The 26155-nt window shown below is 55.0% G+C and overlaps 2 protein-coding genes and 1 pseudogene across 2 annotated transcripts in view; 1 reads left to right on the top strand and 2 right to left on the bottom strand.

Moving 5' to 3' along the window:
- Window positions 1-26155, bottom strand: part of LOC144247629 (uncharacterized) — a 74433-nt gene that overhangs the window by 22747 nt on the left and 25531 nt on the right. Inside the window, exon 2 of the mRNA XM_085565265.1 lies at window positions 17248-17699. Within this exon, the coding sequence (XP_085421391.1) occupies window positions 17248-17699 (452 nt within the window). The remainder of the gene's footprint in view (window positions 1-17247; window positions 17700-26155) is intronic.
- Window positions 1441-8397, bottom strand: LOC146764296 (serine/threonine-protein kinase PAK 3-like). The gene is made up of 11 exons (XM_085564966.1): window positions 8319-8397; window positions 7840-7877; window positions 7059-7383; window positions 6494-6557; window positions 5615-5663; window positions 4493-4602; window positions 3623-3740; window positions 3131-3230; window positions 2518-2714; window positions 1963-2100; window positions 1441-1530 (listed from the first exon to the last, which is right to left on the bottom strand). Exons 1-11 carry the CDS (start codon window positions 8395-8397, stop codon window positions 1441-1443), a joined length of 1308 nt encoding a protein of 435 aa, XP_085421092.1.
- Window positions 13402-16917, top strand: LOC146764297 (class II histocompatibility antigen, B-L beta chain-like; annotated as a pseudogene).

Genomic DNA, 26155 nt, shown 5'->3' on the forward strand with positions numbered 1-26155 from the left:
AGATGACAAATCCAGAAAGTCTCTCCTGGGGGTGGTCGCCCGGGTCTGGGCGCTGGGGATTGCTCTGGGCACGGGATGGCTGCTGCAGATCACAGAGCGCAGGCTCCCGGTGCTCCTCGGGGTTCCCAGGTCCCAGTCCAGAGCAGGTTGGATGGTATTCAGAAGAAAGAAAGGGAAAGAAACAACCCAGGGAAAGAATTGGACTGCCTAGTTAAACTAACTAACAGGAAAAAGCAAAGGCAAGAGCGGAAGCAAGAGCAAGCAAACAAAGCCAGCAAAAGCAAGCCAAGCCAGCCCACACAAGCCTCTTGTGGAGAACAGACCATGGGGGGAGGTGAGCCAGCTGATAACAAGACAAAACAAACCTTCACTTTCAGAGTCAGTTCTGAGAGCACAGAACAGAATATCAAACATGAACAGAACCCACGATTGGGGATACAAACACCAGAACCTCACCCTGGGACACCTGGGTTTCCACATCAGCAGGAGACAGTTCCTGACAGTCAAAGGGTCAGCAGCAGGGTCCTCATCACATCCGTTCCTTAAATGTTATCTGGCCATACAGACGGTTTTAGCTACTTCCACAAGTATTTAAATCAACATTGGCTGTTTCACAAATACCTCTGAGTTATTACTGTCAGTTAGTTACAAAAATAAAAGCATTAGTTATTATTTCACAACTACAGCTATTTCTGCAAAAGTTAACATTCTAATGCATGACACATGGCATCCAGTTCAATATTTTGCAATAGCCAAAACTAGTATGTATGTTTTTCACACTGTGCACAAACTAAACTATCAGCCATGAATGATGTTCTGAGGATATGAGCTACACAGGGGCCAGGGCATTGGCAACAAAAAGCTGACAAATTATATTACAAACTGTACTGTATCAAAATCGTTGTGATTAAGAATAAGTTGCAGAAGTCAAGACATAAGAGCAAAAGCCACCAACTACATAGCTCTCTATAACAAACCCAGGGCAGGTGTTTCCCTTGCAGGGAGCACTGGGGCCTTCCCCGGGCCCCTTCTGCCCTCTGGCAGAGCCGGTGGCATTTTCCAGCACACGCAGTTTGTAACCAAGAGTCGGGTGCAGCCCAGAAGGCTCCGAGCACCTCCTCCCAGGCTGACTCTGCAGATCCGAGGCTGCTCTGGGCTCTGCCAGGGCTCTGCTGGGGCTCAGCTCTGGGCCAGGCTGGGCCCGCTCTCCCCTCACATTGCTCCGGGCAGCCGAGTCACGGAGGGAGGAGGAAGGGACACCTCAAGGGAGTTGAGGTTTAAGAGAGTTTTTATTCAAAAAACTGCCATACCAAACAGGCTGTCATAAGAGCCGTAACAAACAGGCTGTCCTAACTACCATAACCAACTAGCACTGCTAACTACCATCACTAACTAGTTGTCCTAACTAACTACTGTAACTAACAGCTATCCTCCAGTGCTTCATCTCCTCCGCTGCTGCCTCAGTTGCTTTGCTGCGGTGATCAGAGGGGTCAGGCTGGAGAGAGGCTTGGCTGATGATAAAAACGGGTGCTGCCCAAAGGATAAAAAAGAAAGAAATGAACTGTTACTTTCTCACAGGCTCTGTTGCAACAGGACAAAGGGAAATGGTCAGAAACTCAGGAGAGGGAAGCAGGCTCAGGTTAGATCTAAGGCAGAATCTTTTTGCCAGGAGTGGGGAAACACTGACAGAAGGTGCCCAGGGATGTGGGAGGTGCCTCCTCCCTGGGAACATCCAAGCTCAGGCCAGGCAGGGCTCTGAGCACCGGACCTGCCTGAAGATGGCCCTGCTCCTTGTGGGGCACCAGGGGCAGATGCCCTCGAAAGGACCCTGCCAAGCCAAACCCGGCGAGGATTCTGCTTGCTTTGCGTGTGGAACGCAGCGAGGCTGGAGACTATCGGAGGGGCCCCAGCAGAAAACCCCTCCCTGGCGCTGCTGCTTCCCCTCAGCTGCTCGGCATTCACCTGCAGCAGCTCCTGGGCAGACCAGCGCTGCTCCTCGTCCGGCTCCAGGCTGCACTCGAGGAAGTCCCGCAGCAGAGCCGACAGGCGCCGGGGCTCCTGCAGCTGCGGGGTCCCGTTGTGCCGGATCAGAGCGCGAGCCTGCAGGAAAAGCAAACTCAGCGCTCTGCCAGCTTCCTTCCCACCCACAGGTGCTCACAGCGACCCCGGGTTCTCAGCCCCAGCTCCAGGGGCACTTTCCTCCCTGGCAGAGATGCTGCTCACAGCTCATTTTCCTATGCCAACCAAAAAACCCAAACCCTGGTGCTGCCACAGCCATTGGAAAGAGCTGATGTACTTGCTTCAAATTTTCAGGTCATCCTTACAGACAGAAGAGCTGGAACAGCATAAATCCCAAAGCAAATTGTTGTTGGAGACTGCAGAATATTTGTCTGTGTTGAGGTTCAAGTGCTCTGGGAATTCCCTTCCCCAGGTGCAGAAACCTCCAGCTGCTGCTCCCAGTGCAGGGTCACCCTGTGCTCACAGGGCTCTGCAGCCCCTGGAGAATTTGCCTCTTACCATGGCCCTCGTTTCCTTGAAGTAAGGAGGTTCTCCTTCCACCATCTCAACGGTCACAATGCCAAAGGACCAGATGTCCACCTTGGGGCCATAAGGAGAACTGGTCACAACTTCTGGGGCCATCCAGTGAGCAGTGCCCACCATGGAGCTGCGCCGGTCCTGCTCAGAGCTGAGCTGAGCACAGAGGCCAAAATCAGCTGAGGACAGAAACAAACACTGTCAAAGGCAGCTGGAATGAGGAAACCAAGCACCAAGACTCCCCACTCTCAGTCTGAGAATGCAGTAGTGAAGTCAGCTGGAAAAGTGCTCAGGGCTGTAGCCAAGGGAAGGTGGAACTGGACCCTTAAAGAAACCCTCAGCTTTTGTGAAGTGGCTTTTACTGATTCCCTTTAAGATTTAGATTCCAACTCCTGCCCTCTGGGAGGGCCATACCCAGAGCAAAGCCACCCCTGGCACCCTGCTGCTCTCCGGAGCTCTCTGCAGGGGCAGCCGCTCTCAGCTGGCAGCAGGGGCCGGGCAGTGCCCCCAGCAGCCCTTGTGGGGCTCTGGCCGGCACTGGGAAGCAGCCCCACAGCCGCACCCGGGAGCGCCGTGCCTGGCCAGGAACACCCACCCAGCTTGACAGAGCCGGCCATGCCCAGGAGGATGTTGGAGCTCTTCAGATCTCTGTGGATCACCCGGTTTGCATGGAGGAAATCCAGGCCCTGCAGGCACTGAGAGAGAACAAGAAACACCAGGACAAAAACCAATGGCCAGAATCTATCACACAAGAAAGGACAGTTCTGAATTCTGCCAGCAGCAGCTTTGCTGTGACAGGCCAGGAGTGCAGAGCAGACAGGCTCCAGGCAAACGGTTCAGGGCAAAGCTGAGAACAGCACATCAAATCCAGAACAGACAGAGAGTGCCACAACAGCAGGAAAGAGAGCAAGAACAGAGCAGAAGTGCAGCGATGCTGGCAGGCCGTTCACTGCAGAGGCTCTTTCTTCTCCAGCTCATAAAAACAACAGAGAAACAGAGCCCTGAGCATGGAGCCACTCCTGTTCTCAAGCCTGTGTGGAAGGACCATCGTGCCCAAGCCGTGGCAGCCACAGGCAGGATCCCTCACCTCCCGACTGACAGCTGCCATCTCTCCTTCAGCCATGCGTGTCTGTCTGACAACGTCCTGCAAAGTTCCTCCATCCATGTATTCCATCACCAGCCAGAGATCTCCGTCAACAAGGAAGCTGGAAGAGAAAAGCAGTGACATGGAGACGAATGTGCAGTGCTCAATTCCCCCATGGAAAAGTCTGGAGTGCAGTTTTGTTTCCAGGTCACTTGTCCATGAGGACAGAATCCGATGGAGAGACATTCCTGCCAGGCTGCAGAGTCCTTGGAATCTGCACAGTCTAAAGGAAGAGACACCTGTGAGAAAGGAGAGGCCTTAGATGGAAAGCAGGTGAAAAATGCAGTTTAACAACAGCCCAGATCAGTGTGGAACCACAACACTGGCCCCAGCTGGTTCAGCTTCTGAGCTCATCAGTTCCACCATTCCCTGCAGAACAAGGCACCACAACCCCCAGGGTTATCCAGGGGAGGAGGCCGTGCAGCACTTGGGACAAAAGCAATCAGAAACCTTTCAGAAAGTCCCTTCAGAAACAGGCAAGGCCAGTGAAAAATGGGCAAATGAGGCATTTCTGGAAACAAGGCCCTGGTTTTCCTGATATCTGCAGCAATGGAAAAGGGCTGGGAAGAAGAAGCCAAGGGAAATAATTTCTGCTGTAATTTATCAGCACTTGCTGTAAGACACAGAAAACGGGGTCAACTTGAAGGAAAAAACAAACCAAAGTAACCAAAGCACACGGAGGGAGCGAACTGCCAGGCTGTTGTTTTGGGAAGATACGGCTGGGTCAGGCATTTTCAAAACAGGCTACAGACTACGGGTGCCAGGAAAGGTTAAGGCAGGGCCCGTGCACGGGGTGAGGCCTGGAGCACTCACCTGTCCAAAGAGTTGACAATGTTGGGGTTCTTCTTGTCCTTCAGGAGCAGGAGCTCATTCACAGCGTGTTCCCCGTTCTGCCCTCTGAGACTCATTTTCTTTATGGCCACCTGAGGGGACATTGCAGACCTTTAACTGGAGGAGTCTGTGGCAGGAGGCCACAGCCAACACGGGGCGAGGCTTTTTGGAGCGACGGAGCCGGGCTGTGCCAAACTGCCCTGGGATGGGCACCAGAACTCAGCAAGGGCCACTCCCACAGCCCATTGCTCTGCTCGCTGGGGCTGCTTACAGGACACATGGCCAGAGACATTTGGCCTTGCAAGCTCTGCAGAAATGGCCCCTCAGCTGTCAGCCTCCAAGCTCTAACCACATTCTCTGCACCTACAGTCTTCTCATATGGCCTCAACACTCTCATTATTATTCAAACACATTTTGCAAGCAGGAGGTAATTCTGGTTCTGTGAAAACAGAGCAAAACAGCCAGTAACCCTTTAGCAATTCTATGGGATTTGGTCATGATTTCAGATGCAGCTACTCTGTTTGGGATTGCACAACAAAGCAAACACACACATCCATTGCTCAGGTGATCCCTGCCACAGGCTGTCACTGACCCCAGACCCAAAAACAACTGCAGGGTTTAGGAGAGAGCTTTGCTCTGGACATCCATCTTCTCATTTCTCTCCCTCTCTCTCTGTGGACAGCTGAAGTGGAATTAAATCCCCAAATTGAGCCCAAGCAGGACCTCTCCCTAATTAGGCCTTGAGGTACCCTTTAAAGATGAAAGGCTGGATGGAAAAACTGCTAAATAGTGTTCCTGTCTGAGGCTGGGGTGAAGATAAATTGGGCCTCAGTCTCCAGCCCTGATCCATTCACACTTTTAAATATGAAGAGGAAGCCAGCGTGTCCTGCTCTGACAGACACCGCTGCCCTCCTTGCATCCCTTTGGGCACTCCAGAAGGACCAAGTGTGTCCCAGCTGTGCTCTGCAGGCTGACACTGCTCTGCCTTCAGAGGAGCAGCCTGTGCAGGAAAGCTCTGCTGGCCCCCAGAGCTGCAGCCACAGCTCCCAGCAGAGGGGAGAGCCCTGGAGAGCTGCCAGACGTGCTGGGCGTGTTGGCACTGACCTCTCCTCCAGTGGCCCTGTCGAGTCCTTTGGAAACGGTTCCGAAAGCCCTGGAGACAAAACAGCAGAGAAGAAAGAAGCAGCGCTTGAGGCCCTGGGAGTGAAAGCCAGCCCAGACTGGAGATCTCTGCTGCCTGCAGTGCTCACAAACACCTGGGTGCATCGACCCTTGCAACAACAGTGCAGCAGCCACCAGCCCTCTGCCATGCCAGGTGTGCAAGAGAAAACTGAGACCCAACACAAAGGAATTGGGCTGGAGCAAATCCCAAATGTCCACGCTTAATTGCTTTAGTTCAAAACCTGAGGTGAGCAATGGGTGTCTAAAGAACTGGAAAAGAATGCATTTCATCCTTTTCCATTTCCTGCCTAAGACCTGCAGGATCCACAAGGGTCCTGCCATCAGGCAGGTGATGCATTTTCCCCCAGAGTGCATCAGCTCTGTGTCTGTTGCTGAATGTATGGGCTTTACGAGCTGTGTTAGAATAGAGCACTTATTAGTTCATCTCTGGTTCCTGTTTCCAAACCATTAGCTTGTTAATGCTGACCAGAGAACATTTTTTGAAGCAAAATATTTGAAAGAAATCTCCTTGAGAACTGTTTTCTGACAGTCTCCAGATGGTGAGTGGCTCTTTTAAGCAATCCAGTTCCAGACACAGAAGATCTCCCAGGTCCTGCTCCTTGCTGCAGGCAGGACACTGCCAGCCTCAGGGGCCTGTGACGGCTCCTTCTGACCACAGTTCTCAATTCTGATCAGGACTGAGAGACAGCAGGATGGCACCCCAGTGTCTGAAGGTGTTTGGAGCTCTCCTGACTTCTCCCTTGATCCTGCACCAGCACAGCCCCTGGGCTGCTTGTGCAGAAGTAGCTGCCATGCACTTACCCTTGGCCAATCTGCTCCACTTCCAGGTATTTCTCGGCAGGCTCCTCCACGCTCACGATGTTCCCTGAAAGAAACCACGTGGAAGAGGCTCCCTCCCAGAGCGAGACCCCACCAGAGCAGAGCCAGAATGCAGCCCCACTCCCTGGGGCCATGAGCCCCTTGGTCTCAGCTGGGGAAGGACAATAAATGCCCCTGTGACATTCAGCTGCAGAGCAACGCTGGCTGCAGCTGATGCCGAGACACACACACAGCCCCTGCTCTGAACACAGGAACAGAGCAGACGTACTCAGCTGCACCAGGCACCACTCCCCTCTCCCCTCTGGCTGCAGGGCTGTGCTGCTGTCAGAACCTTCAGCCCAGGATCCCACAGGGGAGGGAGGTTCCGTGTCCTCTTCCCAAGCACAGGGAGGATCAGTGTCCTCTTCCCAAGCACAGGGAGGTTCTCCATCCTCTTCCCAAGCACAGGGAGATTCTCCATCCTCTTCCCAAAATGCTTCAGGTTCGCCATCATCTTTCCAAGCCACAGGACATTCACTGTCCTCTTCCCATGCTGGGAGAAGTTCACCCTCCTCTTTCCAAGGCACAGGATGTCCTCTGTCCTCATCCCACAGCGGGAGATGTCCTCTGTCCTCATCCCACACCATGGGGGCTTGGCCATCCTCGTCCCGCAGCAGGGGACATCCACCGCCCTCGTCCCACGCCGGGAGATATCCACTGTCCTTGTCCCACCCCGTGGGAGCCTCGCCGCTGTATTCCCACAGCGCGGGATGTTCGCCCTCGTCTCCCAGAGCAGCGGGAAGTTCACTGTCATCTCCCGGCACCGAGGGAAGTTCACCAGCATCCCCCAGAACAGCGGGGAGCTCACTGCTGTCTTCCTCCTCTTTGGCCTCCTCTTTGGGAGCAGAGGGAGCCAGAGGAGGGGCTGGTGCTGCTTTTGTGCCCTGTGGACAGACGGCAGCGTGAGGGACGGGAAGTTCTATCTCAGTGACCACCTTATTCATCCTCAGCTGCACATCCAGCTGCACTTAGCAGAAATTGGGTTTGGAGCCCTTCAAACTAACAATGGGCTAAAGTCAACATTGCCACTTATTGTTGGGAATTCCATATTCCACCGTGGCTAAAGCCAGCAAGCAATCCTCTGCCTGCAAAACCAGACCTGCAGCCCTTCAAAAGCTCTGCAGCAGAAAAGGAGAAATCTGCTGGGATCCCTCTGCTGCTGCTGCTGCTGCTGCAAAGACTCTGACAGGAACTTTCCTTCAGCCTCCCAGGCTGGCACTCGGCTGCCACACGCCGAGCTCACAGCTTGCTGCACAATTCCAAACACCAAAGGTTCCTTTCCCACTCACCGGAGGAGGAGCTGCTCGGAATCCACACATGAGGTGCCCTGCAACGGGAGAGGGAACATGAACCAGATGCTGTCAGGAAAAAACTGCCTGTGGTGGGAAATGCCACGGAGCAGGGCAACCCCGAGAGAGCATTTTGCTTTCCCAGCGTCCCTCCAGGAGCCACAGTCCCTTCCCACAGCAAGAGAACAGCACAAAATGCTGGGCTGGGTCAGTTCTTGGCTGGGCAGGGAGTTCCCGGCTCTGCTGCCACAGACTCCCCGCTGGAGGGAACAGAACCCCCCAGGGCTCATTGCAAATGCTGTGCGCGCCCCGCTGGCTGCAGACACCCCCTTTTTCAGCTGCAGCTGCTGGCAGGAGCTCTCCCAAAGCAATGGGGCCTTCATGGCCATTTGGTTACAAAGTCAGCTCGGGTCCAGAGGAAGAACAGAAAGCACACAGCAAGCCCAAAGACGCAGCACCGAGGGAAAACCTCGACTTACGTGCCAAGTGGGTTAAAAAATAGCCCGAATAAGCCACAGAGTACAGCGTGCAAACTGCAGCAGCCACGTGCTGGATCATTTTGGCTGCGCTGCACACGCCTGCAGACTGCAGCCCTGCAAGCACACAAGGACACCCGTCAGGGCTGGGCTGGTGCTGAGAATGCCTCGGGCAGGAGGATCCTCCGGCAAGGAGCAGTGCCCAGAGCCACTGGGGACACTGAGGCCTCCGTGTCCCACAGCCACGGGAGCACCTCGGGGACGTGGCAGTGCTCCTGTGACATCACAGCAGCAGCTCACGCAGAAACCGCCCGGAAGGTTCTCCTGGGTCACAAAGGAGCACAAAGAACCCTCCCAGGGCACAGCCTATTGCCCAAAGGCTCCAGGAGGAGCTCTGAAAATGCAGCAAACAGGGACACCCCATAGCCCAGCCTGAACACTGAGGAGGAACAAGGACGGGAGCACAGCAGAGGAAACAGGACCTTTAGTCACTGCTACTTCTGACTGAAGCCAGCAAGCCGTGTTCCCGCTGGGATCTTTGTTCTCGCTCTAAAAACAAGCAAGGTGCTCCACTCGAAATATACAGAAGGCAGGAACTGGGCAGGAGGTGGGATTAGGAAGGAGGAGGAGGAGGGAGAGAGGAAAAGGGGGAGCAGGAAGAGGAGGATGAGGAGCAGGAAAAGGAGGAGAAACAGGAGGTTCCAGTGCCCCCTGAGGCCGCAGCACCCTTGGCCCCGGGACCATCGCCCCCAGCTCATCCTGCAGGTGAGAGGGGAGGGGGAGCGAGCCCCAAATCTATCGGGGGGTCCCTGAGAGGTTTTTTTATTGGGGTGTGTTGGGAGCTTGCAGATTGTGGAATTGAGCCCCAGATGTCGTCTGGGAGGCCCAAATAAACCCTGGGAGGTTTTTTTCTGTGTGTGTGTGTAGGTTTGGATCTTGCAGGACCCCAAAGCTGAGCCCCTTGGGGGATCTTTGGGAGTCCACGTGGCCATTGCCCAGTGTCACCAGGGGGAGGACATTGGTCCTGGGGACCCCCGGGGGAGCAGAGGAGGGGAACCCCTGGGACCCCCGGAGTGGGGAGAGCAGAGAGGGGCGATCCTGGAGCTGGGGGACCCCCGGCTGGCTGGAAAGGGGGGGATCCTGGAGAGGAGGAACCCCTGGGACCCCTGGGATCTCAAAGTAGAGCATCAGGGGAGACAGGGCCCCATGGAGCCCCAACAGCCCCTGGATCATCCCTAAGCAAGACACCTGAGAAGGGGGAACCCCTGGAGCCATTGGACCCCCATTATCCCAAGGAAAGGAAACCTCTGGAACCCCAAAAGTGGAGAGATCAGAGATAGGGAATTCCTGGGAGAGTTGTTTTGGGCTGAACCTTGATATTGTGGAGATTTTCATGGACACAAGAGTCCTGCTGAGTTCTAGGAATGGACTTGGGCAGGAGGAGCCTCTACTCCAAGGCGCTCCCACCTTGGTTTTCCCCAAACCAGCATTTTTCATTCCCAGGGTGTGTCTGGATGGAGGAGGAGGAAAAGCCCCGGAGATGCTGCAGGAGGAGGAGCTGCAAACCCAGCCCAGGGTGCTGTGGGGAGGAAAGAGCCCCCCTGAGCCAGGAAGGCAGGCGGAGATCCAGGCGGAGCTCGGAGCTGGTGGAGAAGCCTCATGGCAGGGAGAAGCCCCACAAGTGCTTGGAATGTGGGAAGGGTTTCAGCCACAGCTGCACCCTGACCCAGCACGACAGGATCCACACTGGGGAACCGCCCTACGAGTGCTTGGAATGTCAGAAGAGCTTCAGGTGGAATTCAGAGATCGTCACTCACCAGCACTTCCACACCAGGGAGGCCCTGCGGGTGTCCTGAGTGGGGGCAGAGCTTCGTGCGCTGCTCCAGCTCCATCCCCATGGGAGGATCCGGGCTGGATGATCCCCAGTTGTTGCAGCCTGAACTGCTACAAGGAGAGTCCAGGGTAAAGAAGCAGAAAAGGCCTTTGCATGGTATCCACAGATGTTTGATTCAGCCACGCCGTGAGATGTTCAGGGTTTTCTCCAGCACACCCATCCCCCTGCTCCAACTCTCAGCTCTCCCTGTCCCGAGGAGTCGGGGTGGGGGTGACCCTGGTCCCTGGGCAGTACAAAGATGAGGCCCAGTCAGGGAACAGGGAGGGAGTGGCCCAGGGACACAGGAACAGACACAGGAACAGGGAAAGGAGCAAACGGAGTCCAACAGCCCCTTGAGGGAAGCCTCCTGCGTCTCCCCAAACCAGGGAAATGCCCCCCAGGGTCCCCACAATTCCCCTTTTTATATTATTAAGAAAGCTTCTCTGGAGGATCAACTGAATCAACACAAAATGACAAAAACAATTAAAAGCACTCATACAATTTCAAAATGCAAACAATTCTGAGTCTCTAATGTCCAAATAGATTTTCTTAGAGCTGGCAGGAGGGATGTGGGGTTTTCTTAGTCCAGTTTATCAGGAGATGGAGTCAGGAGCCTTCAGTAGGGACTGGTTCTCTGGCCCCTGTGGCAGTGCTGCTGGCTGTGACAGACTCTGTACGAGGTAATGTAGGTGGTGGTGTGCCTGTTGGAAACTCCAAATAGAAATCATTACCTTTTAAGAAAAAGATGGTTACTTTAGGAAAACTGTCCTTTCTTCCCCCCCAATTACACTCACTTGGGTATTATGAAGGAACTCTGGGGAAAGGGACTAGTGGAGGGAGGCCATGGAAAGGGGGAAAAGGAGGTAGGAATTTGTGGGAACATAAAAAAGGGGTAATGGGACAACGGAAAGGAAAAGGGGAAAGTGGGAGGGGGGCAGGGAGGCCACAGGAATTGGGGAAGGGTATTAGAAGAAGTGAGATTTATCGGACTGGAAAGTTGTTTTGATATGGAGTTGGAGTCTTGGATGGAGGATGGCTTATTGGTCTTCTGTGCTCTTTCAGCTTTTGGGCTGTTGCTGGGATTTGGTTGTTGGTTTTGGGTTTTATTTCCTCAATAGGAGTGTGGAGGACTTCCATGACATGGGTAATATTTTGCAGGTTTGCAGTTTGGTGCATGTTTGCCACCTTGCACTGGAACTCCACCAGGTCCTGTCACATCGGCTGCTTGGGGGCCTTTTCTTCCTTGTATTATATTAAATTCCACAATTTCTACATCTCCTAGACTGTGGAGTTATTTCCTGGGGTTATTCTTTTTTATAGCAGTCTGATGAACAAGCACATCTTGTTTGTTATCATTCTGGGTTATGAAACCGTATCTGTTTTTGACATTGAACCATTTCCTGTCCCCAGAACGTTCATGGCAAGGACTTTTTCACCTTGGCCAGCGGGTTTGCGTGTGTGTTGGTGATGCTGGACGTGGCGCCGGTGCTGGGGCGCTGCCGTGCGGGGCTCGTCCCGCTCCCGGCGCTGGCGGCCGCGCCGAGGCTCGGCCCCTTCTCCTTCCCGGCTCTGTCCCGGCCGGTGCCCGCGGACGCTGCGGGCGCAGGAGCTCCGGAGCAGCAGCGGGGCGGGGGCGGCAGTTTCGCCCCAGGACTGCGGTTCTGAGCCGCCCCCGGCGGGGCTGCCCGCCCGCCGGCCTCGCCCGCCCGCCCTCGGCCCCGGGGCCGCGGCTGCCGCTCGTTGTCTCCGTGCGGGACCGCGCCGCGCTCCCCGCCCGTTTCCCGGACGCTGCGAGGGCTGATCATTTCTAGGTGTTCTGGAGAGGGCAGCGAGGTGAGTTAAAGTGCACAGGAGGCCAGTGAGGGCAGTTTGCTTGGAAATGGCCGAACTGGCCACAGTTCAAGCACCTCACGTTGTTAATGGGCACCACTGCCTCCCCCACCCCTTTGCTCAGGGCCAGGGCTAAAGCAGTTTCTGAAGAAGAGGCCTTAGTGCAGGTGTCGACCATCTGTGGGATGAGTGGCTCTGGATCTTGGGGAAGAGCTCCGAGAAGCTTTTTGGCTTCCGGGTTGGCGTTAGACATTGCCATTTTTCCCAGGAGTTCATCCCTGGCCTCTACATTATCAATTTGGTGATCGATGGCCTCTGGGAGGTGGTCAACAAACTTAACAAATGTCTCTTCAACCCCATGATGGATTGAAGAAAAGTTTTGGACAACGGTGGTTCCACCAGGGATTTTTAAAAGAGCAGTCTTTGCAGCAGATTTGATGTCATCTAAGACATTGTTGGGCAGCATGACCTGATCCTCTGGTCTGCTAAATTCCCCCTCTCCTGCCAAAGCCTCAAGGCCTTCCTGGCCTTCACCTAAAACTTCACTCAAGTCGTACTTGGATAGGATTGGCTTTAAAAGTTTTTTCCACTGCAATAGTGCAGTGGTAATGTAATGGAAGACATGGGGAATTAAGGTATGTCCTGTGAAAGTTTAGTCCAATACATTTTTAAAATATGGAGAATTGCGGCCGTAGTCTCTGGCCACTTTTCTCAACTCCTTCCCCTCAGTGTGAGGAATCCGCTCCCATCGTGGCTCCTTTCCCCGTTTAATGACGACAGGCGCCGCAAGGCAATCGAGATCTCTCACCAAGTCCAGGTCCCCATCCTGCAGGGCTCCTCCCTGATCCGTGTCCAGCCTCCTCCCGGCCTGTTGTTACTGCCGGGGTGCCGCCGTCCTCATCCTCTTCGGAAGGTGGGTCGGGGCGGGCTGGAGCGCGCAGCCTCCGGCGGAGCGGTGGGGCCCGGTGACTCGGGGCCTGCAGGCCAGCATGGCGGGCTTCCAGCCAGGCCCGCGTTCGGTTCCGCGGCGTGGGAACCGGGATGGGCTGGAGAAGGAGGGAACCACCCTCAAGGGCCCACTCGGGGATGTGGGCAGGGGACAGAAGGGGCTGGTCCTGATGGTGACACCATCGACGCAGCTGCGAGCGCAGGGGAGGGACCCGAGGCGGGGCTGTACAATTGACATTCCTGGAGCTGGGGACCAAACTGGGGACAGGGCAGTCGGGGACAAGGGAGCGGGGAAGGCTCGGGCTGGAGTGGCCAGGGCCAGCCCGAGAGAGGGACTGAGTGGGGCAGGAGGCAGCAGGGAGTAGGTGACAGCCCTGTGCCCGTGGGCAGGGTCTGGCTCCCATCCCACCCTTAGGGGAAGCAGGGTTAGGATCAGGGAGGGAGGAACACGGGGAACAAGAACCAGGGACCCCACTTTCTCACTTAGGCTTTACTAATTTAAAAATCAAATTGAAAATAGGATTAAACTTGCCCACTTTATAATTCCCCCCCACTTGTATATCATAAATGCATCACCCAGCTTTCCCCCAGAACGAAACTGACAAAACATCTTCCTGGGAAGCCTCAAAAAAGTGCTCAAACAAAAACTGAACAAAAGTTTTAAGATCCCTCTTTTTAAATGAAACATTCCCTAGTACTAAGGTTGCTTTAATCTGAATATAAATCTCTCGTTGAGCTGGGGATAAATGATTGTCCATGTTCCCCAAACAACCCAAAATTCCCCCCCACGAGGCAAAAGGATTAACTTAAGATAAATGTGTTTGTGTGTGGTGCTCTCCCCTGGGCACCTGGCAGCCCACGCTGCGAGTACTCACCAATGCGAGGGACACAAAGGAAAAGCGAAACCTCGAGGGGGCTGGTGGGCTCCTGCCGGTCCTTTGGATTCTGAAAGCTTCCCTTCCAAAGCGGCAGCCTTCCCTCAGAATTCCAAAGGGGTGCCGACAGGCCAGGAGAAACAGTTCTCACAAAGCGAAGGAAGAAGCTCCTCCTGGAGCTGGTCCCAAACAGCGCTTGAATTCCCGAAGATCCCGGATCCGATGACCTTCAGGAGACGCTCTCCGGGACTGGACAACTGCCCAAGGTCCCTGTTCTGGGAGCCATTTGTTCCAGCCTGAACTGCTACAAGGAGAGTGCAGGGTAAAGAAGCAGAAAAGACCTTTGCATGGTATCCACAGATACCACGGGACAGATACTCCAGGGACAGCAGCCAGGTACTGCAACAGCGATCCGCACGTTATGGAGCAAAGAAGGACTGCGGTGGACTGGCTCTGCCGGTACAACCACGAGTATCTCAGCCCGTTCCTCACGGAGCGCCGAGGTGAGCGTGGGGCACAGCGTGTCCCCTCGAGCCCTGCTCTGGCAATGACCCTGAGGGCCCTCAAAACCTCTCTGGGAATCGCCCCAGAGCCCTCAGCCCTCCTTGTGCCCATCCCCGAGACCTTCTGTCCCTGCCACTGACCCCCGTGGCTCTCCCAGTCCATCCCAGTCTCTCCCAGTGCCTCCCGGCTGTCCATCTCAGCCTGGCGTGGCGCTGCCGCCTCTCAGCCAATCAGAGCGCGAGTCTCTGATGACTCATCAGTTGCCAGGCAGACCCGCAGCGCCGCGTGCCCCGCGCTGGACTCGGCCTCCCAGTGCCGCGCGCTTCATTCCCAGTTCCTCCCAGTGCCGCCCCAGTCCCTCCCACTCCTTCCCAGCCCGTTCCCAGTTCCTCCCAGTGCCGCCCCAGTCCCTCCCACTCCTTCCCAGCCCATTCCCAGTTCCTCCCAGTGCCGCCCCAGTCCCTCCCACTCCGTCCCAGCCCATTCCCAGTTCCTCCCAGTGCCGCCCCAGTCCCTCCCACTCCTTCCCAGCCCATTCCCGGTTCCTCCCCAGTTCACTCCGAGATCTCCACCCTCTCCGAGTGCCCCCCATCCTCTCCCCTCTCTCTGAGTATCATCCCAGTCTTTCCCAGTTCATTCCCAGTCCCTCTCAGTCCATTCCCAGTCTGCCCCAAGGCCACACCACCCCTCCCACCTCTCTCCCAGTTCCCCCCAGCTGATCCCAGTGTGTCCCCGCTCTCTCCCAGTGCCCCCCACCGTGTCCATCTCGCTGGTGCCCTCGAGCTCCCAGCCCAGCCCCGGCCACCTGCTCTGCTCCTTGGTGGATTTCTACCCGGCCCACACCCAGCTGAGGTGGTTCCAGGGCCAGCAGGAGCTCTCTGTGGTGGCCACCGACATGGTCCCGAATGGGGACTGAACCCACCAGCTCCTGGTGCTGCTGGAAACCCCAACCTGGGCCAGGGTCACCTCCACCTGCCAGGTGGAGCACGTCAGCCTGGAGCACCCCTTGAGCCAGCACTGGGGTACAGGGGAGGAATTGGGGGCACTGGGACAGCCACTGGGATGTGCTGGAATCACCTGGGAGGGAGTTGGAGAGAGCCTGGTTTCAACTGGGAGAGGAGGTTGTGGGTTTGGAAGGGCTAAGAAGGGGTTTGGAGAATACTGGGGAGGGTGGGATGGGGTTCTGGGGGTCCTGGTGGACACTGGGAGGGAGTTTGGGTGTGCTGGGTGTGACTGGGAGGGATGAGAGTGAGCCTGGAAGAGTTGGATGGAGACTGGGGATGGAAAAGCAGAGGTTGGGACAAGGTTGGTTGTGCTGGGAAGAGACTGGGAGGAGTCTGGATGACCCCTGGTGGGGCTGGGAAGGGACTGACAGTTTGGGGGTCCTGGAGCAGTGGGGGGCAACTGGAAGGAGGCTGTGAGATACTGAGAGGGACAGGAGGAGCTTTGGTGGGTCCTGGGGATGTCAGGAAGGGATCAAGAGGGAGGTTTCAGGGATCCTGAGTAGGTTGGGAGCGACCAGGAGGGTGCTTGAAGAGGCTTGGGTGCCTGTGAGAGTTTCTGGGGGGTCCTGACCCCTGCGGACCACCCAGAGATGCTGCTGGATGCTGCCACAGCAAGATGCTGACGAACTGGGGATTCTGTGTTGGGCTTCATCTTCCTGGCACTGGGGATCGGGTTCTACCTGCACAAGAATAGGGGGGTTCCGGGGGTTGTGTCCCCCCTCCCCCAGAATGTGAATGCTTCCCCGGGGTCCCCAGCCTGGTGTCACCCCCTTTTTTCTGCCCACAGAGCTCCTGAGCCGCTGGCGGTGAGAGCCCCTCGCCGTGACCCCGGACCCGGCCGGCACCCCCTGCTCCATCCCCACGCTGATTTTGGGGGGACCTGTGTCTCCAGACCTGCTGTCACTGTGCCCCTGCCCCCTGCTCCCAGTGTTCCCAGTAAAGCTTCCCAGTTAAACCCAGCCCAGTTCATGGGGGCACTGGGGAGGGACTTGGGGGGACCCCACGGCGGGGCCGGCCCTGGGCAGGGAGGGCGGGTCCAGGTGGGGAACACTGCCTGCTGCGGGTCTGCCCGGCAACTGGTGAGTCATCAGCCCCGCTCGCTCTCATTGGCTGACTCTTCTCCACCGCGTTCTCTCATTGGCTGAGGAGAGGCCCGGCAGTGCAGAGAAGGAACGGGAGAGATCCCGCCCCGAGCACCGGCACGGGAACAACAGACCCGGCCTGGGCACAGGGAGGGAATTTATTACCAACCAAACCACGGCAGCACCAGGAGAAGGGAAAGAAATCCCTCCAGCACCTTCCCCCACCCAACGGGGATCACCCACAACAGGGTTATCCACCATGGAGAGACGGGGACATCCCAGTTTAGACCAAAACCAATTTTATTCAGTGTACCAGGTGTTTATACAGGGATTTACTTGTATGGGGCTTATAGAGGGCTCTGTTTCTGGTAACAATTTCCCATTGGATACACATTCTTTGTGACATCAGGTCACCTGGGAACATTTATCTTATCACAAAGTCTCACACCATGTTGCTTGGTCAGTCTTCTTGCCCAGGGAGACTGAAATTGTGTCTGTGTCTCCCACAGTTTCTGCTCAGTCAGGCCTCAGATATCGGGCCCCTTTATCAGCTCCATTGCTTTACTCTCTGTTTTATTCCCCATACGGGGACACCAGGGCTCTGCCCAACGGGGGTCACTGGGGATCATCCAGCCCGGATCCTCCCATGGGGGATGGACCTGCAGCAGCACACCAAGCTCTTCCCTCGCTCTCTTCCCTCACTCCAAGCTCTTCCCTCACTCTCTTCCCTCACTCCAAGCTCTTCCCTCACTCTCTTCCCTCACTCCAAGCTCTTCCCTCACGCGGGGCACTCACAGGGCTTCCCTTAGTGGTGCCTCCGTTGGTGCTGGGTCAAGGTTGAGCTCATGGAGAAGCTCTTCCCACACTTCCCACACTCGTAGGGCCTCTCCCCAGTGTGGATGTGCTGGTGTGTTCTCAGGTGTGAGCTCCGCCCAAAGCTCTGCCCACATTCCAAGCACTCATAGGGCCGTTCCCCAGTGTGGATCACCTGGTGCACCATCAGGCCAGACATGTCTTTGAAGCCCTTCCCACACTTCCCACACTCGTAGGGCCTCTCCCCGGTGTGGATGCGCTGGTGCACGGTGAGGTTGGAGTTTTGCTTGAAACCCTTCCCGCAGTCGGAGCAGTGGAAGGGCCTCTCCTCTGTGTGAATCCGCTCATGTACGAGGAGATGGGATCTGGTCTGAAACCTCTTCCCACACTCCCCACACTCGTAGGGCCTCTCCCCAGTGTGGATCCTCTGGTGCACGATCAGGTTGGATCTCCAGCTGAAACCCTTCCCACATTCCAAGCACTTGTGGGGCTTCTCCCTGCCATGAGGCTTCTCCACCAGCTCCGAGCTCCGCCTGGATCTCCGCCCGCCTTCCTGGCTCAGGGGGGCTCTTTCCTCCCCGCAGCTCCCTGGGCTGGGTTTGCAGCTCCTCCTCCTGCAGCATCTCTGGGGCTTTTCCTCCTCCTCCATTCAGCCACACCCTGGGTATGACAAATCCTGGTTTGGGGAAAAAACAAGAGGAGAGCTCCTTGGACTGGAGGTTCCACCTTGCCCAAGTTCATCTCAGGAAATCATTGGGAATCTTGTGTCTGTAAGAACCTCCAAAACACCAAGATTCAGCCCAAAAATACCGCAAACTTCCAAGACACAAATCAAAAACTCCCTAAACATCACAACTCAGGAATATACTCCTCCAGGATATAAATATTCAGCTGCCACATAAAACCAAAGCACCAACATTTAGCCCAAGAAAGCTCAGAAACACCAAGATTCACCCCATGAAAATCGTGGATCCACTTCCACAGTCACCTGCTGCATGTGGAGGGAGCAGCACTCCTGGGCTGGGGGGAGGCTGCAGACACAGGGAGGGGTGGAACCTTCTGCTGCTTCCTCTTTCTGCTCCTCCTCCTCCTCCTGTGTCTCTGCTCTTCCACACACTCCTCTTGCTCCTGCTATTCCTCCTTCTCCTGCACAATCCCACCCTCTCCTGCCACCTGCATCTTTGGACCATTCTGTTTCTAAAGCCTCCTTCTCCTTCCCTTCTCCTCCTGCCCCCAGGCCCAGCAGCCACTGCCGGCTCCCTCTTCCCCCCACACCCACAGCATCCCAGCGCAGGGGCAGGGATGGAGCTGGGGCAGGTCGGGCTGGGGCAGCGCTGGGCTCTCGGCCGCTCCCGCCCGCACTCGGTCCCCACTGCAGCCGCTCCCGCCAGGACAGCGCGGGGGGGCCCGGCCTTGGCGCTGCCCCACTCCCACCTCCCCAAATTCCCCTCGCGGGGCCATGGGGCCGAGGGGGGGGCGCAGGTGGGTCCAGGTGGGGAACGCGGGGAGCTGCGAGTCTGCCTGGCAACTGGTGAGTCATCAGCGCCGCGGGCTCTGATTGGCTGAGCTCTGCCCGAGCCCTGGGGCTGCAGCACAGAGGGGACACCCTGCTCCAGGGGGGATGTCCCACAAACGGGGGACCCATGAAAGGAACAACAGGAAAGTGTCTTTACAAACAAATGCTCTGAATCGGCTCGGAGATAGGGCCAAATAACTTTTATGTTAGGAAGTGACAGGAGAAGACATCGGTTTCAGAAAATTTTACTAATTGATGACACAGACTGCTGCTCAGCCAAGGTTCTGCTCTATTCATGAACTTCCAGAAGAACAAGACTTAACAGAGCCATGAATATCGTTTGCTATATGAAAGCATGGAGTATATCAAGGTGGGTATGTAATAGGTGGATTGGGAAGTCTGTACCTCCCAAGTACTTCAGCCAATGGGGAAAGCAGAGGGAGATGTGGCCAGGAGAATTAGGATGAAAAGGAAGCTGTGTCCTCAAACAATTGGAGAGATCCCATGAGGACGGTCCCCTAGTCTTTCCCATTTTTAAGAAATAAATTATTTTACAAGATTCGTCTCTCTGCTCTGTGGACAGAATCCTCTGCTGATGTCAGTTTTTCTGCACACCCTGGGGCTCATCCCGAATTCCTTCCACCCTCCGGGGCAGTGGGCAGGAAGTGCAGCTGAAGGTGCCTCACCCACTTTGGGTGATCGGCTCCCTTGGCTGGCGGCAGCACCGGGGATTGATTTGGGCCCGGGAATGACCAGGAGACAGACGAGTGACACATCAGGGGGTCTGTGAAGAGTCAGCAGGGAGAGAGCACTGAAAATCTCATCAGTGAGTGCCCTGGGATCCTCGGGGAGTGAACATGGCAGGGCACCCATGGAGGGGAGAAAAGGGAAAGCCAGGAAGGGGTCCTGGCCAAAGGGGTGATGATTCCAAAATGTCTCTGAAGGGTCTCTTGGGAGAATGCTGAGGTAGTTTGCACATTCCCCCAGAGGTAATTAAGGACATGGACACCCAGGGGGGAAACAAGGGAAGTGGAGAAGGGATTTGTACAACAGGGGATGGATGTATTGGTGTGCTGGGAAGTGATCGGGTGAAGGGGAGTGTGCAGCAATACGGTTCAGGCAAGAAGCATCAGGAGGAATCTGTGTGGTAAGAAAAAGGATGGTGAAAAAGAAGAGAAAGAGAAAAATACTCAGGATTGTTTTGTTTTCCAGCACTGTTTTATCCTCACAATCTGCCAGCTGATCCAGATCCTTTCCATCCCCGGTTTCCAGGAGAGGAAAAGCAGGAGGTCAGGATGCCAGGGGTTTCTCTGCGGTGGCAGCGGCAGCACTGGGCGCAGAGGTGCGGCACCGGGAGCACGGGCTGGGGCCTGTGGGGAGCTGCGGGGCCGGGCCGGGGCTGTGGGGCAGCCGGGGCTCAGCGCCGGGCGCTGCCTGACCCCACCAGCCCCGGGCAGGGCCGGCAGTGGCCCCCGGCCCCCAGGAGGCTGCGGGACGCCCCGGCCGCTGCCCGGCCCCGGGGAGCTGCCGGCCCTGCCCGCCGGGGGGGCCGCCTTTGGACACTGCGGCAGGACAGGCACCGGCTCTGCCACACGGGCTGGGCAGGGACCCTGAGCACAACGGGGAACACAAAGGAACAGCTGGGAAATGCAGAGTGCACATGGAAGGATCAGGATTTGCTGTTCAGGATTTGCTTTGGGTCCCTGCAGAAAGGAAAGGTTTTGCAGAAAGCTCAGCAGCTCTCAGAGGATGAGCACCCACAGGCAGTGACCGGGGCTGCAGGAGTGGCACAAGAAGGCCCTGCAGCACTTGGGCACAAAGGCACAGCAGCTGAAGGCAAGAAGGGATGAGCAAAAGGCCAAGCTGAAGGCAAAGGCCATGGCAGAGTTCCCACAGCCCCTGAGGGATCAACCCCAGGGCCCAAGGGGGCCCCAGCACCCAGGGCATGACGGGGTCGGCCACAAGCACCTGGCAGAGGCATTGCCCTCCTGGCCAGGGCAGAGCCCACCCAAACAGCCCCTGGGAAGGAGTCAGGGCTCCAGCTGCAGCCCACAAGGACACTGCAAGCACAGACAGCAGCACCCTCAGCAGGAGCAAGTCCACCCCTGCATGGACATGGATTGGCAGGGCTCTCTGAGCTCCCATCCCACCGGGGACCCACCACACTGGAGCCCTGGAGAACATTCAGGCTGGGTCTGCATCCAGAGGAGGCCTCTCCTGATGGACACAGGGGCCTCTCCATCCACTCTAAATCTTACACCTTAGGGGGGAAAATTGTAAAGGAGTGTTTTCATTATTAAGGGAATAGATGGGAAACCTGAGCTGGTATCAATTGTTTAATCACTATTAGGAGCTGTGAGGGATAGGTTTGAAATAAACTAATTTATTTCTCTTCCTATTGTCATTTTTATGAACCAGGAAGGAATTTGATGGTGGCATTGTAATATTGTAAAAGGTGATACAGAGGCTATTGCTGCTGTACCTTTGTGTCAAATGTCTGGCAAGGCCTGTGCTGAAGGGAACCCAGAGGTGTGGGCAGCCCCAGGGAAAATTTGATGTGGAGCCTCTCCAAATTACTTGGAAGCAACCAGGACAAGTGGTGTCTAAAAGCAACACCCTGTTCCAGGGGAGGGAAGGAAGGGCTCACAGCCTGGTATGGAGTCCCTGCTAAAGGCAGGGCTCTTGGAGCCAGGGATGTCTCCCTACAGCACTCCTATCCTGCCAGTCAGGGAATCAGATGGCTCCAATGAGGAGGACCAGAACAAGTGGTAGACAAAGCCCCTGTGAAATAGCTCAATTTGCTATCTAAAAAATACCTTTTGAGTATCTGAAAAAGAAGTGAAAATGATGCAGAAAAAGTTTAAATAGTTGGGAAACACTGGGACTGAAGATTCCAGGCAGATTGATGCAGAGAGGGTCTGGGCAATCTCAGAAGTAACATTTCCCAGGACCAAAAACGAGCTGAGACAATACGGAGGATTAACAGGGAATTACACAGGCTGGATTAAGGGTTCTCTTTCCAGCCAGAACATTGTAGGACTTTTTAACCTCAGACAGCCTCCATGCTGTGGTATGGACAGGAGAAAGTGAGCAAAACTTGGGAAAATGAACAACCAAAAATATCAATGCCTCAGCTGGGGCTCTTCCAGACTCAGAAAAGAAATTGGAATTGTAGATGAATGTTCAACAGGGCCATGCCAAAGGAAACCTTGGGCCAAAATGTTTCACCCAGTGGCCAGAGTGGCCTCATTGTCTGCAGAATTGTGCAGCCACAGCTTCAACGGGAACTGAGGCCCAAAACCTGATGACAACAGGATCTCCAGCTATTCCAGTCTGCCATCAAGTTCAAGCTTTGATCACCAAAGGAGCCTCGCAATGGATGAGCAGTGCTCGGTTATTACAGTGTGAAACTTGTTCAGTGGCACAGGAGGATTCAGAACTGAGGACAGGGGAAGGGTTTAACCCAGCCTCCTGTTTGAACAGCCCACAGAGGGGCTGGGAAGAAACCCAGCACTGCATTCAAGTGACACAGCTCCAGACCCAGCCTGGGGGAGACTCAGGAGACATTACCTGGCCTGAGGCAGAAAATGTCTTTGTGGATGGCTCTTCAAGGGCAGCAGAAGGGAAAAGAGTTCCAAGACATGCTGTTATTGAGGAAAGGGAATCAGACAAAGCACAGGTTACCCCCCCATGGTCAGCTCAACCGGCACAGCTGTGTGTGCTTGTAAGAGCCTGGCACTGAAATGCCCTGAGCAGGAAGGCTTCAATATCTTCTGGTGACACCATCTCACCTAACAGGGGGGCAAAAGCAATTCTGATTGCTCAGCAACCACTGGATCACTTATTAGGGTAACTGTAAAAGAAGTAATTAATATAAAAGGGATTGTGGAAGAAACAGACTCAGACAAGCAGAACTCATTCTCCAGGAAAGATCCTCCAGGGGCTTATGGAAGCTTTAGGAATACAGTGGGACCTCCAGAACCCCTGGCACCCCCACAGCTCAGGCTGGGTACAAAGAATGAATGGGGAAAGAAAGAAACACCTTTGGAAGCTGGGGATAGAAACCAGGATGCCATGGGTACAGCTTTTGCCATTGGCTTGGGCAAGAAGAAGAGCCAGACCCAGGGCAGATACTAAATTATTTCCCTTGCATTTGATCTCGGGAATTCCTTACTCTGGTAATTCTCCACCTAGTGCAGGGTGGAGATAAGGGATGCACATTTAAAGCAGTCTGTGGCCAGAATCCTGTCTCTGGTGCAATCTCTCCCCCAGGAAGCTGGGCTGGCACAGAGCCTGCCTTGGCACTTTGCTGTTGCCAACATCCAAGCAGGACATGGGCTCTGCCTAAGGAGTGCAAAGCAGCACCACTGGTGGCCAAGTGGCGTGGGCCATGCCAAGGGGCCCCGAGGCCAGAAACAGCCGCCAGCACAGCTGAACACGGGGGGACCCCTCAGCCTGGGCTCCAGGTCTCTGCAGCCCCGGAGATTTGCACTTCCCGCCTGCAGCAGGAGGATGGGAGGCCCCCCTGAGCCTGCACTGAAGGCAGCGCAGCAGCAGCCAGGGCTCCACAGCGGGGCAAGGCCCTGGGCCTGCCCACACCTCCTCTGCTGAAATCCTCGGCCTGGCCACCCTCCTTGGGCAGCTCCAGCCACCGGGGCCAGCCCTTGCTGCCACTGCTGCAGCTTCAGTGCTCGCTGGGCCTGCACTGCCACAGCTGCTGGGGACACACCGGGACAATTCCACTCTGGCTCTCACTCACACTCACACACTGCCCTGCCTGCCACTGCATCCATGGAAAATAGACCAGCTCATAGACTTGAACATTGTTAACCTTTGATTTCTCTACTCAGGCTTGCTTTGCCTTGGCCTTGGGGAAACAAATGTTAAAGCTTTTGTTAAGGGATGTTACACCACTCAGTGGAGATGAGTTTAACATCTCAACACACTGGGAATGGCCCGAAAGATACCCACAAAGATAACGACCAGCAGCAAAACATCAACCCCAGCAGCAAACAGCAACCAACACCTACCCCAGACACTGCCCCCGGCAGGGCTGCAGACACCTGGTCTGCAAAAGGCTGAGAGGAAATCCAGCACTTCCCACCTCATTAACAGCACAAGCAAAGAAATCCGGGTCCAACAGGAAACCAAATACTAAAAACTGCACAACTCGAAACTACAAAACATTAAACCAATGCATTTAGACTGTATCAAGTTTGGGAAAAATCTAAAACCCACGTGTCATGGAACAATTTTCTTTGCACACCCGGGCTGTGTGGGGATGGAATGATTTCTGTTGCACATCCTGGCCAGAATCAAGGAATGCCTTGACTCTAACACTAAACATATTGGTGGAGTTTTTCTTTTTCCTGCAGTTCCAATGCAAAGTTTAGAGAATTAGAGTATTTTTTTTGTAATAATCCCACTTCAATATTGCCAGTTATGTTTGGGTCAGGGATGTGAGAATGAATTTTTACTCCAAGGAGAAGTAGAAAAGAACTGAATTGCCTTGGAATTTTTTTGTGTATGTTTCTGTAAGAGATACCAAAATTTTGGTCTGGGTTTTTCAACGTTCACCTTTAGGCAGCATTTTGCAAAACTAGAAGAGATTTAAAGGTGACCCTTTAAGTCACAAATACTAAACGGATTATTTGAAGGAAAAAAAAAAAAAGCAGCAGGTTGTGGGGGGGCACATGGAGGCTGCTGAAGCTCCTCTGGAAGAGAAGCTGCATTCCAGGCACCCAGAAGGAGCTTCAGAAATGCAAATTAACACTGCTGGGGCAAAGTGGGGACAATGTACCTGGCTCTTCTTGCCTGGGGCAGGAATTGGCTGATTCCCTCTGCCCCTCACCCCAAGCTCTGTCTGCTTGCACAGATGGAATCTGCACAGCTGAAGGCAGAGCCCATGCTGAGGATCTCTGACTCTGCAACAGAAATGGCTGAAGCTGCAAAGGGAAACAGCAAATGGAGAATGTTGGGAAAACTTCACTAAAATAAGGGGGAGATCATCCCTCTGCCCACTCCAACATCTGCTGTCACTGTCTGTGCTGTACAGGGTGTATCAGAGCACTGGGGTTGTTGCTATAGCAAGTTCAGGGAAATCAGCTGGAATTCAAGTATTTGATGATGTAATTAGAAAAAAGCAGTCAATTGATGCAGCCCCGGATGGAGGGAACACCCAAAAATGGGCAAAAGAATTGAATGGCCACCAGAACATATCCTACAACACCATGGGCCAGCCCCTGGGACCTGAATCAATTCATATCAGGACACAGAGAACCCATTTATTATTTCAATGGCATCATTAAATTACAAGCTGTCCTCGGAATAAGAACCAACCAGACAGCTCCAGCTCCTGACCTTCCTGCCGACCAAGCCACTGAAATGAGAAACACAACATTTCACCAGGGGATCGGATCAGATTATCTGTTAGCAGAAAAAACAGGAGTCTGGGGGAAACAAAGTGGCTCAAACTGCTGTTGGCAAAGACATGACAAGAGAAAACTGCTAAAAAAGATAACAAAGGAAATAGGAGAGCAGTTTATGTATTGGTCCAAACATGGAAAGGATGGGAATGGGACACGGCTCCCCGGCTCCCCAGCAGACCATGGGTTAAACGAATGCTGCTTCTCCTCTTCTGTGCTGCAGCAACTCTCATCTTTTTACCATGCTCCACACCTTGGCAGTGCAGCTCATCCAGCAGCTGAACCAGGGGATGCAGGTGGCAGCCAGGCCTCCTGATCCACAAACGGCTACAAAAGGACAGGGAATGAGGACACCGAGAATAATCCCAAAACCAAAGAGGACCCAGGAAGAACAAAACAGAGTCAAGGAGTGAATCTGCCTGGAGATAGGGCCGGGCACATGTAGATAAGGGGAGAAACCATCAGGTCCAATAAATGTTACAAATAGACCCAGACGGCTGCTCAAAGTCCCGCTACATTCCCGAACTTCGAGGAGAAGCACAAAGACTTAACAGAGCCATGAATATCGGCTGTTCTACAAAAGGAGGGTGCACATTAACGAGGACAGGCTCCAGGCGCATCGGGAAGTCGGAACCTTCCAAGGAACTCAGCCGGTGGGCAAAGGCAGAGGGAGATGCGGCCGGGAAAATGAGGATAAAAAGGAGGCTGCGGACTACAAGCACGGCAGAGAGCGCACGGCAAATGCCCCACGGCCTCTGCCCCTGCTCGGCAATAAAGTCACTTTGACAGGACTCCTCGCTCTCCTCCGGGCACACAAACCTCCGGCGACGGGAATTTCCCCGCCCGCTCCCGGCCGCGGGGCAGCCCCTCTGTCCTACCCACAGCAGCCGGGCCGAGCCAGCGCTGCTCCGGCAGCGGCTCCTGCCCGGCCCCGGCGGGAAGGAGACCGCGGGCAGCCGCTCCCGCAGCG

The sequence above is a fragment of the Lonchura striata genome, chromosome 35, assembly GCF_050655825.1.
Source record: "Lonchura striata isolate lonStrDom1 chromosome 35, ASM5065582v1, whole genome shotgun sequence".
In the NCBI taxonomy this organism is placed as follows: Eukaryota; Metazoa; Chordata; class Aves; order Passeriformes; family Estrildidae; genus Lonchura; species Lonchura striata.